At 42.7% G+C, this 12,566-nt stretch overlaps 2 protein-coding genes across 3 annotated transcripts; one reads left to right on the top strand and one right to left on the bottom strand.

Moving 5' to 3' along the window:
• Nucleotides 1-417: 417 nt before the first annotated feature.
• Nucleotides 418-7,054, bottom strand: LOC102200598 (WD repeat-containing protein 24). Its single transcript, XM_005721944.2, has 9 exons — nucleotides 6,978-7,054; nucleotides 4,788-5,272; nucleotides 4,166-4,343; nucleotides 3,350-4,022; nucleotides 1,868-1,980; nucleotides 1,652-1,776; nucleotides 1,279-1,383; nucleotides 823-1,160; nucleotides 418-645 (listed from the first exon to the last, which is right to left on the bottom strand). Exons 2-9 carry the CDS (start codon nucleotides 5,266-5,268, stop codon nucleotides 418-420), a joined length of 2,241 nt encoding a protein of 746 aa, XP_005722001.1. The 5' UTR covers nucleotides 5,269-5,272; nucleotides 6,978-7,054.
• zgc:112496 (uncharacterized) lies at nucleotides 7,051-9,772 on the top strand. Of its 2 annotated transcripts, none has more exons than XM_005721571.1 (6): nucleotides 7,051-7,116; nucleotides 7,264-7,413; nucleotides 7,665-7,758; nucleotides 8,840-8,999; nucleotides 9,187-9,339; nucleotides 9,513-9,772. In XM_005721571.1, the coding sequence occupies exons 2-6, from the start codon at nucleotides 7,289-7,291 to the stop codon at nucleotides 9,692-9,694; spliced, it is 714 nt and encodes a 237-aa protein (XP_005721628.1). In that variant the 5' UTR covers nucleotides 7,051-7,116; nucleotides 7,264-7,288; the 3' UTR covers nucleotides 9,695-9,772. The 2 variants fall into 2 exon arrangements, with proteins under 2 accessions (XP_005721628.1, XP_005721629.1); XM_005721572.2 differs by having other exon boundaries at nucleotides 7,090-7,155.
• Nucleotides 9,773-12,566: the final 2,794 nt, after the last annotated feature.

Raw genomic sequence — 12,566 nt, 5'->3', positions numbered from 1 at the left:
AGCTTGTAGCCACAGGTTAAAGTAGCAACAGAGATCTAAAGCTTCACTTTTTCACTCCGTTCTCTCTTCACCACAACTGATGCAGCAGATGCGGCACTACACTTGGAAGTCGCTGCACCACTCTCCCCTCACTCATGAACAAGACACTGAGGTATTTAAACCGAGGCCTTAGACTTTGAAGTGCTAATTCTTATTCACATCGTTTCACATTTTTCTGCAAAGAGAGCTGGAGGTCATCGTCTGATAAAACCAGAAGAACCACATCTGCAAAAAGCAGAGATGGAGGCACCAAAGTGGACAGCAACTAAAAATTCTATTGATGAACTGAATCGGTAACCAGCCAGAGTCCAGTGCTCACTGGGAACAGGTCCAATTAATCCTGACCATACGAACCCAAAACACCATCCCAGAACTATTTCAGCACATACACCTTAATGAAACGGTGCCACAGTGTTCATACCTGTCACAAATCCAGCCCTTGTTGCTCATTGGTCGCTTGCAGTTGCTGCAGTTGATGTGCAGTGTAGTTGATGTCTGGTTCAGGCAAGTGATGGCGCTGCACGTGCTCAGTTTGATGACCTCATTGGACACGTTCCACAACTCGAATCGCTGCAGCAGGTCTATGTAGGACATGTACCAGTGCTCCTGAAACGGAAAAATAAAAGTAACTGCTCAGACTGCAATCCGTGCTGTCACTGTATCGCTAACCTTGGAGGTTTTTTAAGCTACAAATACAATTTAAAGTCATATAAAAGGCCTAAATTTCACTTGTTTCTAACATTTAACAAAACAGAGTTGTTGTTTTTTGTTTCACTAACTGACCTGGGTGAGGTCATCGATCTCTTTGCGAATCCGATCCCCCAGAACAATAAGCACCGACACGGCCATCTGCACATCGCCCTGCTCAGCGTAGTAACTCAGCATCTCCCGCACAATGGGGCAGAAGAAGCTGGCGGGCAGATGTGGACTGAAGAGCGGCTGGGAGATGGAGATGAGAGAGAAAGATTCGATGGGTGTCAAACAGGTGACTTCGGCCTCGTTGCCGCTGACGTGCGGGGAGTCGGCCTTGTCCTGCTGAAGGTGCTCCGGAGCGGATGGGTTATCCACGATCTCGTGGCGCAGCTGGAAGGCCTCCTGGGGCAGCGTGTACTCCTGCTCCTCTGTTGAAACGATAGAGGCGCAGATAAGAGACAAAAGGACGCCGAGCAGGAAGACTGTTATAAATAGCAGGCGCTGACATCGGCAACCCCTTACTGAGCAGGCGACGCTGTGACTGACCTGTTTGGTTGTCGTGCTCCATGGAATAGAGGTCATCGTCATCCAACTCAGCATCGCCGAACATATACTCAGGATGGCCCTCGCTGCCTTCCGTCTCCTCGTTTTCTGGAAGAAAATGGAATTGACAAGAATGCTTTGACAGATCATATAATGATGGTCAAAGTCAAACAATACAGAATAATCCTCACTAATAACCTTATTTTTTAATATTCTGTAAATACTGCACCATCATCGCTACAGTGATTTCTTTTGCGTGCCATCGCCACAGACGGCTGTTTAGTGACAAGTCCGGTTGACACAGACACATGCGAACATAACTTTGGTGCCTATTAAACCCACACATATCTGCTTCTCAAGCGTTCTTAAAGCTCACCTTCATTATTGCTGATGTATGAGTTCCCAGGCTCCAGGTGGATGTTGTCCTGCCTGCTCTCACCTTTACTGCGCTCCAGTCTGCTCTCCGCACCCATCCCTGAACCCAGCTCCTTCAAACTGAAACTAAAAAAAAAAACAAAAAAGCAACAGACACAAACTTTACCTTTCAGTCTATAATCGTACGCATGAATGGAGCACAAAAAACTCTGTTTACCTGTTCATTAAGGGCAAGGTGCCGAGTTTACCGAGGTTGTGGTTGGGACCGGGTGTAGCGAGGTTTGCAGGGTCAGAGAACATTATTCTCAGCATTGTCCATGTAGTGGAAACCTTTGGTTTAAATACAAAAAAAAAGTGATTATTCACGGCAAATATACTACAAATGAGAGTTACTGCAGTAGTATTTCCTAAAGGGGAACACAGCCACAATTTCAGCGTTATGTTACAGATCCAACAGGTTCATTTGTGTTACTTACAGTGTGCTAATATGGCCTAACTTTAAATAATGCAGACAATATGTTCATAAAAGAATGAATGAAACACGACTCAATTACTCTAAGCCAGGAATCGCAAACTCATTTACAAGGCCAGTGAAACTCGCCTTTCCATCAGCATGAAGTTTAACTACATAGTTAAACTCTAAGATAGCTGAATATGAGAAAAGAGGAGAAATTTGTACAATATTTTTACATGACAAAAAAATTCTGCTGTGGTAAATGAAGGAAATGTTAGGATGATTTATAATTGGAAGATATAAATGTGTAAAATTACAGAAAAAGAAAAAAATTAGTTTCTTTTAAGAGAGAAAATATCCAGTTTTTTTGTTTTACTTTTTTTTTTTTTTTTTTTTAACTGCAGAAATTTTGCAGTAGATCATTAAAAAAACAAAAAATCATCTATAACTTAATTACTTTGGTATAGCTGAGCTGAAAAGCGTATTAAAAGACAATTAAAACTCCAAAATTTATGCCTTCCTCCTTATTTTCCAAAGCTGTCCAGTGTACCGGATTGGAATCTTTGGCGGGTTGATTCTGGCCTCTGAGCCTTATGTTTGACACTCCTGCTCTAACCCCCTTTCTTAAATTATAATCTACTCTGTATTTAATGATGCAGTGAGTGACTGGAACAGACAGTCTGATCTGAGCTCAAAGGATTAATCTTTAAAAGTGTCAGTGATTAACAACCTTTGTATTTTTACATCTAAAAAACTGGAACCAAACGTTTTCTGAATATTCTATGATATTATGAATATTTTTAACAGGAGACTGCTAATCCAATTGTTCAAAATGTAGCATAATCCGCTCTCTTCCAGAGTCATAGTGGGACCGGAGTGAGAGGTGGGGTTACCAGTCCATTGCAGGGTTAACACATGCACACCTATGGCCAACTGGGAACCTTAATGTAACCTCACCTGCATGTTTTCAGTCTGAAAGGGGAGAATATGCAAACTCCACATAGCCAGCTACTCTATCGCCCAATTTACTATGATCTAAAATATTATTTAAAAGGACCAAAGTCTTTTTCACAATGTCGTCCAATACAAGCCGAAGAAAAAATAAATCTGTTTTTTCAACACTGATGTTGTTACTGAACAGAAAATATTCAATAGCTTAATATATAAATCTCTTGCATTACACGTCTCATATCACTAACAAACAGCAGTACATAACAGATTTGTTCCTGTGCCGATCGGTCTGACCTGAGGTCTTTTAAGCTCCTGGGCCACCTTGGCGTTGTGATCACATAACTCAGCAAACGGCTTCCCGCTCAGGAGGTAGAGTTGTGCCGTCTTGACAAACCAGTCCATGCGGTGACTGTCCAAGTCCGTCTCAAAGACGCTGAGAGCACTGGACACATGTGCAAACTGTTCTGTCGGGTCGGGTTTCTTGAAGAAAAACATGGGGTAGCGGCGGTCGCCTCCGGGGTACGGCTTTCTGTTGGCATCACTGGTGATTAGACTCTCCTTGGCTGCAAAAGCCAAGTCACCCAGCAGTCCAAAGCACAGGCCCTCTGGGTTAGCCTTGTCCACAGGACGTGTGGCATCCTTGAACATATGCTGGTAGAGCGTACTGTCTTTAGAGCCAGAGAGCAGAAAATGAGGGTCATGCTGGTGTCGCCACACAATTCCAGTAGTCACATCCTTGTGTTCCTCAAAGGTAGCAAAGGGAATAAAAGGTCTGCGGATGTCCCACACATAGATGTTATGGTCCACCATCATGGAACAGGTGGCCAAATGAAACTTTCTCTCAGGTCGCCATTTAACTCGTGCCACTGAAGCAATCGTCTGGACGCAGTAGATCTCCTTGGCTCTGTTAGTGGTCATGTCCCAAACCTTCACCATCTTGTCCCTGCCCCCTGTTGCCAGCCAACCCCTAAAATGAAATGAGGTGAACGGCGACAACTGTGTTAATTCAGGCTTCAAAAAATGGGTCTACTGCTCTACAAGGTTACAAGAAACATGTTAGCAAGGAAAAGCTGAAAATTTTTATTTTGTGTCTCATATTTCTTTTCTTACCTGTCATCAGGATGCCAGTCACAGCAAAACACCGGACCGGTGTGAGCAGTGAACATTCTTTCATAGCGGTCCGGTCGTCTAATGTCCCACAGCTGCACGTTGCCATTTTCAAAGGATGCGGCAAATGTGAAATAATCCTTCATGCTGAACTGGACGTCCCTTACACTCTCTGACTGACCTAGAAGAAACAGGGGAAGTTAAGGGATGACATCATTACTTCTGATAAGTGAGAAAGACTTCATTACATTAGGTGAACCATAAAAGTGTTATTAGTTCAGTGTCATTAGTCTAAAACTGGAGTTAACTCCTTCATTAAATCACTCTTTTCCTGTAAAGAAAAAAAAAAGTATTTCTTTAATTACATGATTTTATTTTCACCGTTTAGTGAGAAATTCTACATTTTGTATCTCTCTACCACAACTACAGCAATCCAACCCTTTACAGCTCTGAACCACAGACATCAAAGGTGTCAGTATAGAGGGAGTTCTGTAGTTCTGTAGTGTACGCATTGTAAAGTTCTCACTTCACATATTCTTAACATATTAAGAAGAAAAAGCGCTACTGTTTCATGCAAAGACTTACGTTACATTACACATGAAAGAGTTGTTGCAAACTAAATTACCTGAGAAAGTGCTCACAGACTCCTTCTTGCGCAAGTCGAAGCACTTCATGAAGCCGTCCTGTGAACCACTTAGCAGCATGTAAACCTCTGTTGGGTGGAAGCACACTTTGTTGACGGTGCGCTTGTGCTCAGTAAATAGCTGGTCCTGCTTGTTGCGAGAGGGTTTCCCCAGATTCCACGTCACCACCGCCCCGTTGGTGGCCGCCGTGGCCAGCAGGTTCTCCTCCATCTGATGCCACATGACATCGGCGCAGCTGAAGTTCAGCGACGGTTTGCGGCCGACGCGGAGATTCAGTTTTTCCACGAACTGCTCCTCCTCGAGTGCGTAGATCTTAAAAATGTTCCGTCCTGCTACAACCACCTGCGTGGCATCACGGCACACGCTGATCGCGTTAGCCGGTGCGTCCAAGTGGCAGAACATGGTTCTGCCACTGATCGCATTGCTGCCAAGAGCTGTGGTGACCCTTGACATTTTTTCCATGTTTCTGTTGCAAAAAATAATAACAATAATAGTAAAGACAATATACTTTGTCCCCGCTATCAGGTCAAACCCAGTTAATGTGACATGAGGCATTAGGTATAGAGCTACAAATACAAACTTACAATAAGGCTGTTAGACTCCACCAGCAGGTGGCACTCAAGCAAAATAATAAGTTAGAGTCATACAGCACTTTCTAGACTGGGTGGCAGCATGTCACAAATCAATAATAACCTGTGTCATATGTATGTCATCTGTTAGTTAAACATGTGTAACAGCTTATTAATGCAAATATCTAATCAGCCAATGGCAGCAACTCAGTGAACTGAGGCATGTTGTTTTCTTGGAGATGACCAGCTGCAGTTCAAACGGAGCATGAGAATAGGACAGAAAGTGGATTTAAATTACTTTAAATGTGGCATTGTTGGTGGTGCCAGACAGGCTGGTCTGAGCATTTCTGAAACTGCTGACCAGCTGGGATTTTCTAGGGTTTAAAGAGAATGGTCTGAAAAAGAAAAACTACCAAGTGAGTGACTCTCTCTGGGTGAAAATTACTTGTTGATGTCAGAGGATAATAATCAGAGTGGTCTGAGCTCATAGGAAGGAAACAGTATGTGAAATAACAGCCCAACACAACTAGACCATGCGGAAGAGCATCTCTGAATGTACAACACATCGAACCTTGAAGCAGCAGAAGACCACTAACCGTGAGTACCACTGCTGTCATAAAAGAACAGGAAACTGAGGATACAATTCAAATTCAACCAGGTTCACAAAATCTGTCTCAATTTCTGCTTTTACATTTAGATGGTAGGGTCAGAATTTGGCATGGATACACCCTGCCTTGTATCAAAGCTTTAGCCTGGTGATGGAGGTCTAATCGGCGTGGGGGATTTTTTTGGCACACTTTGTCTCCACAGTCACCAAATCTCAGTGTACTAGAGCACCTGTTCAATCCGCAGTGACTCTGTGATGCTATCATGTCAATATGGACCAACATCTCTGAGAAATGTTTTCAGCACCTTCTGACTCTATGCCACTTTTAATTAAAGCACCTCTGAAGTAGAAACGGGTTCCAACCTGATAATAGCAAGGTGCACCTAACAAAGTGGCCGGTGAATGTTTATAGAATGCAATGACATTCTGAAATGTTGCAGTGTAGTTACACTACCCGACACGTTATTGCTTTAAGTGCATGCAGTTTCTAAATACTCTTACGTATCCTGCTTTTAGTACAAGCTCACCCTGTGGGTTTGTTTGATCTACTCATCCTCTTACGACTTGTAGCCACTTGGTGCTCACGTGATTTACTTCACCAAGTAGCATAAACACACACTAGCTGGCAATGTGGCTAGTGTTTATGCATACTAACACTTTAACCGTTCACCTTCTTAATGCCACGTGTTGTTGGTGTTTATAGTTACTTCTAAACTTGTCTTTACACATCTATTTGTGACTAGTAATTGGCTTGTAGTTTACGCGTCTCCTGCTAAGTTGGCCACAAGCTGCAGAACTCTCTGTACTTTGACCATAAACATGACTGGAATGACATGCTAGTGCTAGCTGGCTAGCACCAGTCGCCGAGCAGGTTTGTAAAGACAAAGCGCAAACGCTACAAGTAGTTAAACAGTCTGACAGATAATTTAAAAAGCTATCAGATTAAGAAAATTCACGCGCATAAAGTAAAACACAAACAACTTTTAAGGACAAACCTTGTGCTGTGAAGCTCGCCTTCTTGCAGCACCGGAAGTAGTATTTTGTTATCATCTCGCGGGATTTCCGTCTGAAATAACAGAAGCGACCATCACGCGGCAAAAACTTACTACTGAGCAGACGTTAGAAACGATCGTGGTGGGTTTGTTTTTATGTCACGTGTACTTCAAAATAAAGGTGACATTTTCTGAATCACCGCAATACATTAGGGCGAAAGCAACACTTGTTAAGCTCAATGTTATTTATTTATTTGGCTGTGTGAAATAAATGCTTCTGTGTTTGCAGGTGATGGTGTGAGCTTTCTGCTGTCATGAGCGCTCTGTTTGCGTGTGAGGAGCCAGGCGCATGGAGGAAAGTGTATGAGAAATACTGGGATGTAGTGGAGGCCAAGGCCAAAGTCAAGAAACCTGGGAAGCTGCTGGACCTTGAGCGGTGGTAATCCCCTATTCCACCTTTTTATCCATGTCAGTTGCGATTTAAAGGTCTCCAGAAAGCTGTGAGCGGACCTGAAGTTGGGGCTTGTATAGTGGATACCTTCTGACCTGGTTTTACCACCATTTCCTCTTGATGACTGTTAATTTAAAATTGAATGTGCTTTTTTAATTGAATTGAACTTGGATGAGTTGGCTTTGCTTTGACTGTAGGATGAAAGGTACACAGATCCTAATCAGTGTCTGTGTGATCAGGTACCAACAGGAGCTGCCCTCACTGATTTCAAGTCGGCCTGACAAACACGTCTCTCTATCAGAGCTAAAGAAACTGATGGAGTGGAAGCTCACTGTGAGTTATTATTTCTGGACTCCAAATCAAAAATGAAAACTTGACATTCAGGTGTGATTAGAGGTTTACGTCCCTTTATTGTGGGCTTGAATGTCATGGTGATTTGGGGCTTTTAATGATTTCTTTGGACTGTTCTTTTTTCCAGGGTGGAATGATTGCACATAGTACATCATCGTTTATTGACTTAAAAAAAAGAACATTGTGTACAAGTTTGAAATTATTTTGGATTTTCACTTGCCCACACAGGGTCAGGGTTATACACACCCCCCCCACTAATATTTGGTTAAATGTCAACCTCAACAAGATGCTTCTGGCATAATTCTGGCTGAATATTTAATCACTCTTCGTGGCAGAATTGGTAGAGTTCATTTAAATTAGTTGGCTTCCTGGCACAGTCCCTGCTTTTTAATTCAGTTTTATTTATAGAGCGCCAAATCACAACAACATTCGCCTTAATGCACTTTATATTGTAAACTAAAGACTACAATAATACAAAGAAAACAGAGAGAGCGGCTCTCTCTCTCATCTCCCACTGTTGCATTTTGGCAACAGTGGGAAACAAAAACTCCCTTTTAACAGGAAGAAATATCCAGCATAAGATAACCTCACCTTTACATACCTCTTGTGCTCTTGTCATTGTCATCAAATAGCTCAATCTTTGCCTTGACTGACCGTAAAACTTTTCTTTAAAAGGCATTTGGCTGGTCCATGTGGGTGGCTACAAATTTCAGTTGAGTTTGAAAGTGCTGACTTTGAGGCAGATCTTGTTTTTTAAAATCATTAAAGATGTATGCTGTACAATCATTACATCCTGGGAAAACAACAGTTCAAAGTAATCATTAAAAATCCAAAATCACCATGACATTTATGCCCATAGTGAGTGTGTGTAAAAGTCTGAGTACTTCTGTATGTTTCCTCAGCACTTGCTTCCTTTACAAGTGCATCTGTTTCACACATTTCACCACATGCACCAGTAATTACTCCTTCAAACACGTAGTATAGCTTTGAAATAGCATGAAGAGTGTTAAAGCACTCTCTTCATCAGATGTGTCCTTGAGTGGCCCTGTGGGCTTGTCTGCAGAGAGGGAAGTTCAGGCCGAGGCTGCAGCAGCTGGTGGCTTCCAACAGCGAGGACGAAGTGGAGAAATGTTCCAGAAAGGCCTTCAGCCTTCTGCCTGACGTGCAGGCCGCCATCGCAGAGCTCAGCTGCCTGAAAGGAGTCGGTCCAGCCACTGCTTCAGGTCGGCACACCATCTTTTCTGGGATATGAAGACAAACGTATGAAACTTTCTCTGTGATCCTCTCCAAGTTTACAGAACAGTGCTTGGATTGAGTAGGCTGTAACTCTCTGTACTCTGTGTAGAAAAGTATATGCACTCGATGGGTGCGTTCAGCGTAGCTTGAGGCTGACTGTCCATCTTGTTCCAGCTGTGTTAGCAGCGGGAGCTCCAGAACAGGCTGCGTTCATGTCTGATGAAGCCATGGAGAGCGTACCGGGACTGAAGCCCATCCAGTACACCGCCAAGCACTACACAGTGTACCTGGAAAAGATGACTGAGAGGACCGAAAAACTAAACAGAGGTAATGACACCAAGCTGGTTACGTCGTCATCTGCAGTATAGACACTACTCATTAAAATACCACATTGGCCTGTGTTTAATGTGCCGTTTTAATGCCTTTATTATATATTTGAATGGTCGTGTTATGTAAAAGTGCTTTACCAAAAAGCTTTTGTATTGCCTCTCGCCCCTCAGTGGATCCGCTGCAGGACTGGACGCCCCACAGGCTGGAGCTGTGTTTGTGGGCGATGAGCATAGCCACACAGCTGCAGCTCCAACTTCTAAAGGACATCGATGTGAGGGGGAGCGCAGCGGGGAAGAAGTGCTCCGACAGTGAAGCTGACCAGAGACCAACAAAGAAACTCAAATCTGCATAAAACCGAACATTTTACATGAATGCCGATTTAAAATTTGTAGTTTTTTCCTTTTTCCAAAATGATAATAAAACCTTTTTGTGGTAAAGTGTTGCGGATCGACTAATCCATCACGTGTCTCGGTTAAATAACGTCAAAAGCAGTAGGATGTTGCCACAGTATTGTTCTTTATTTATATTGTTTCTAAATTAAAGCAAAGTACAATGAACAGTACAAAATAAAACAAAATATATTCATATATATACACAATAGAAAATGGTTCCGTTCAGAACATTTAAAAAGTACAATAGATTGTGAAATCATTAATGAGGACTTTGATATAAATTATCCATAGGTAAATTTAGCTGTCCTTCAATTTCCTCTTGACAGAGAGGAAAAAAAAATAGCTTCTTCTTGCTTGTTCTTTTTGTAAACGCTGTGTTGGTACAACCTCTTGTCTGGGTCTGAGAGGCTGAACCTCGTAAGCTTGGCACCATTTTATAGATACGAGTAAGCAGCTCATGAGAAACTACCAGAGCAGCACAGGTACGACTTTTGTCATCCTAAACTGTGGGAGGGGTTCAACTCTTGCTTTATGAAATGACATGTTTGCATGATATCGTGTGGCTCAGCATTTGCGATCATACTAAAGCTAGAAAATGAGGTTTCAGCAGTGTTCCCTCCTCTCCACCTTTTGTTCCATCTGTACTCTAAGACAGACTTCACTAATGACTGTGTGGTTTCTAAGTGTATCTTAAATTTTAGCAGCTAGGTGGGCGCTGACTATCATTTTCTTTTGTATCAATATTGAGATTAATGTGAGAAATCCAAACTAAATATCTTCTGGGGCCCTTTAAGAACCTTTACTAAGTCTCCTAAGGGTTTAAATGTAAATGTCCACTCACTCTTGTTTGTAGATCAGCTACAGTGCTATATCTAAGCAGAACTAAACACACAGAAAAGGCGACCTGGCCGGCCTGTTGTGGCACACAGCAGTTCAGAGGAGCTACTGGACACACGGATATTTGCACTGTGGTTTCCGTCTCTTATGGATTCTCTGCATCGTCGTGTAGATGGCTGTCGGCGAAGCAGCCTTTCTGCCTGGTGCTTTGCTTTGAGCTCATATATGTAACAAGGCATTGGGCGTACAGCACGATGGATTGGCATAAGAAGGTTAAAGGAAAAAAGCTTCAGAAGAATGATTATGTCAAATGAGACTATGGCACACAGCAACATGTCAGTTAAGTACATTATAAGAAGTGCAAAAACAAGAAACAAAATACATGTGACAAAAACCAAGAAGTCAGAAACAGCCAGTGTCGAGTATGAAGCTATAAAGTTGCATTTTGAATGAGGCGAGTAGAAACTTTTAGCCTGATCTCATAACGCAGTCATCGTGACCATTTTGAGACAATTCGGGGGAGGACGTGGATCATCTGTAGTGATGGATTATTGGCTGCTCGCGCCACCCCTCACAGAGACTTCCTGTCGACTGTCAAAAACAACTACGTCACCTAACGACAGCAATTAAATTAACATCATTCCGCCTTGTCAGATCCACTTATTAAAGGAAGACATCCTGTTTAGGGTCTGGCTTCGGGCTCTCGTCGTCGTAGCAACCATGTATCAGCCCTACTCTGCACAGGGAGGGGGGTCAGGATGGGGGAAGCTTCAGGTGTCTCTCACAAACTGTCACATGCTGTCAGAGCTAGAGTGTCCTCTCCTTTAAGATGAGCTGGAGGATGTAAAGCAGGGGCATCTAAGGAGGCGAATCCAGGTGTGTTGTTGCTGCGGTTGGCTCAGGCTCAGGGGCCAGGAGAGTTGGCTTACAGGAAACTGGTAAATTAATCCTAAAAACTTCTCTCCTACTTGGTTTTTTCTTTTCCTGCCAATGCTATCGAACGCTTTGCTCTTAAAATAAATAAATTCAAACACTAGCCGTTTCACTTTGTACAGCCTTTCACTTTGTTCCTGCATCTAGTTCTGGGAGTGGTTATATTCACAGTTGACGTGTTCTACAAAAACATAGCCATTGACTAGCCCTTTTTACAACCCTTTCGGGTTCCTATGAATCTTAAGTTAAAGAGGCACATTAACCTCCTCTCAGGCATCCGCTTTATCTTCATTATAGGCTAACAGGGTATGTATGCATTATTCATCAACACATCTTTGCTATCTCAAGCAGTAATATTTCCTAGTCAACACAAGAGTTTCCATCAGGGATACATCGCTATCAACTACTGGCTGACCTTGTCTTGTTTAAATGTATCTGAAAATGGCTTATTATGGCTATTTAACACCCATTCCCTCATTTAACATGGAGTCCTCTGTCACTACTGACAGTTTCATGTGGAAGCAAACGCTGAGGACGGCAAGACTGGCAAATGCTAAAAGAAATTTTTTCCTCCCTCAGGCAGCCAGTGGACATCCAAATGAATTATTGATTGAAAGACTGAAAAATGGAACGTAGCATTGAGTAAATATAATTGCCATCCTCGCCTCCACTTTCCAAAAAGCCCGAATCACTCAGAAGATAAAATATATGACAGGAGCCCTGTCCATAATTTGTTATTTGCAGAAGAGGAACTGCGGAGAAGCGTCCGCACGCCGCAGGGGGAAGAGAGTCTGGGAGATGTGGGCACTTGCAGAATTAAGCTGCATTGGCTGCAAACGAATTGGCGAACAAGTCATAAATAAAAAGGAAAAAGAAAATGAGTCTAGCTACATGAAAATATCTCAAACAGTCCAAGGTATCACAGGAGTGTCTTCTTTTCATTTCACCTGCTGAATATTCACAAAGAGGATATCATTTTTTATCACTCTCCCTCTCACTCACACACACACACACACACACACACACACACACACACACACACACACACACACACACACACAC

Source organism: Pundamilia nyererei, unplaced genomic scaffold (genome assembly GCF_000239375.1).
Source record: "Pundamilia nyererei isolate P.nyererei 1_Seehausen unplaced genomic scaffold, PunNye1.0 scaffold00005, whole genome shotgun sequence".
Taxonomy (NCBI): domain Eukaryota; kingdom Metazoa; phylum Chordata; class Actinopteri; order Cichliformes; family Cichlidae; genus Pundamilia; species Pundamilia nyererei.
The sequence above is the reverse complement of the archived record's forward strand: the minus strand, read 5'-3'. Positions and strand labels throughout refer to the sequence as shown.

Excerpts from the sequence above, each read along its gene's own strand:
- LOC102200598 (XM_005721944.2), bottom strand. The coding sequence starts at position 5,268 with ATGGAAAAAATGTCAAGGGTCACCACAGCTCTTGGCAGCAATGCGATC. Across the intron at positions 4,023-4,165 it reads GACTGGCATCCTGATGACAG|GGGTTGGCTGGCAACAGGGG; the intron begins GTAAGAAAAGAA and ends ATTTCATTTTAG. Across the intron at positions 1,384-1,651 it reads ATACATCAGCAATAATGAAG|AAAACGAGGAGACGGAAGGC; the intron begins GTGAGCTTTAAG and ends ATTTTCTTCCAG.
- zgc:112496 (XM_005721571.1), top strand. The coding sequence starts at position 7,289 with ATGAGCGCTCTGTTTGCGTGTGAGGAGCCAGGCGCATGGAGGAAAGTG. Across the intron at positions 7,414-7,664 it reads CTGCTGGACCTTGAGCGGTG|GTACCAACAGGAGCTGCCCT; the intron begins GTAATCCCCTAT and ends CTGTGTGATCAG. Across the intron at positions 9,340-9,512 it reads GACCGAAAAACTAAACAGAG|TGGATCCGCTGCAGGACTGG; the intron begins GTAATGACACCA and ends CTCGCCCCTCAG.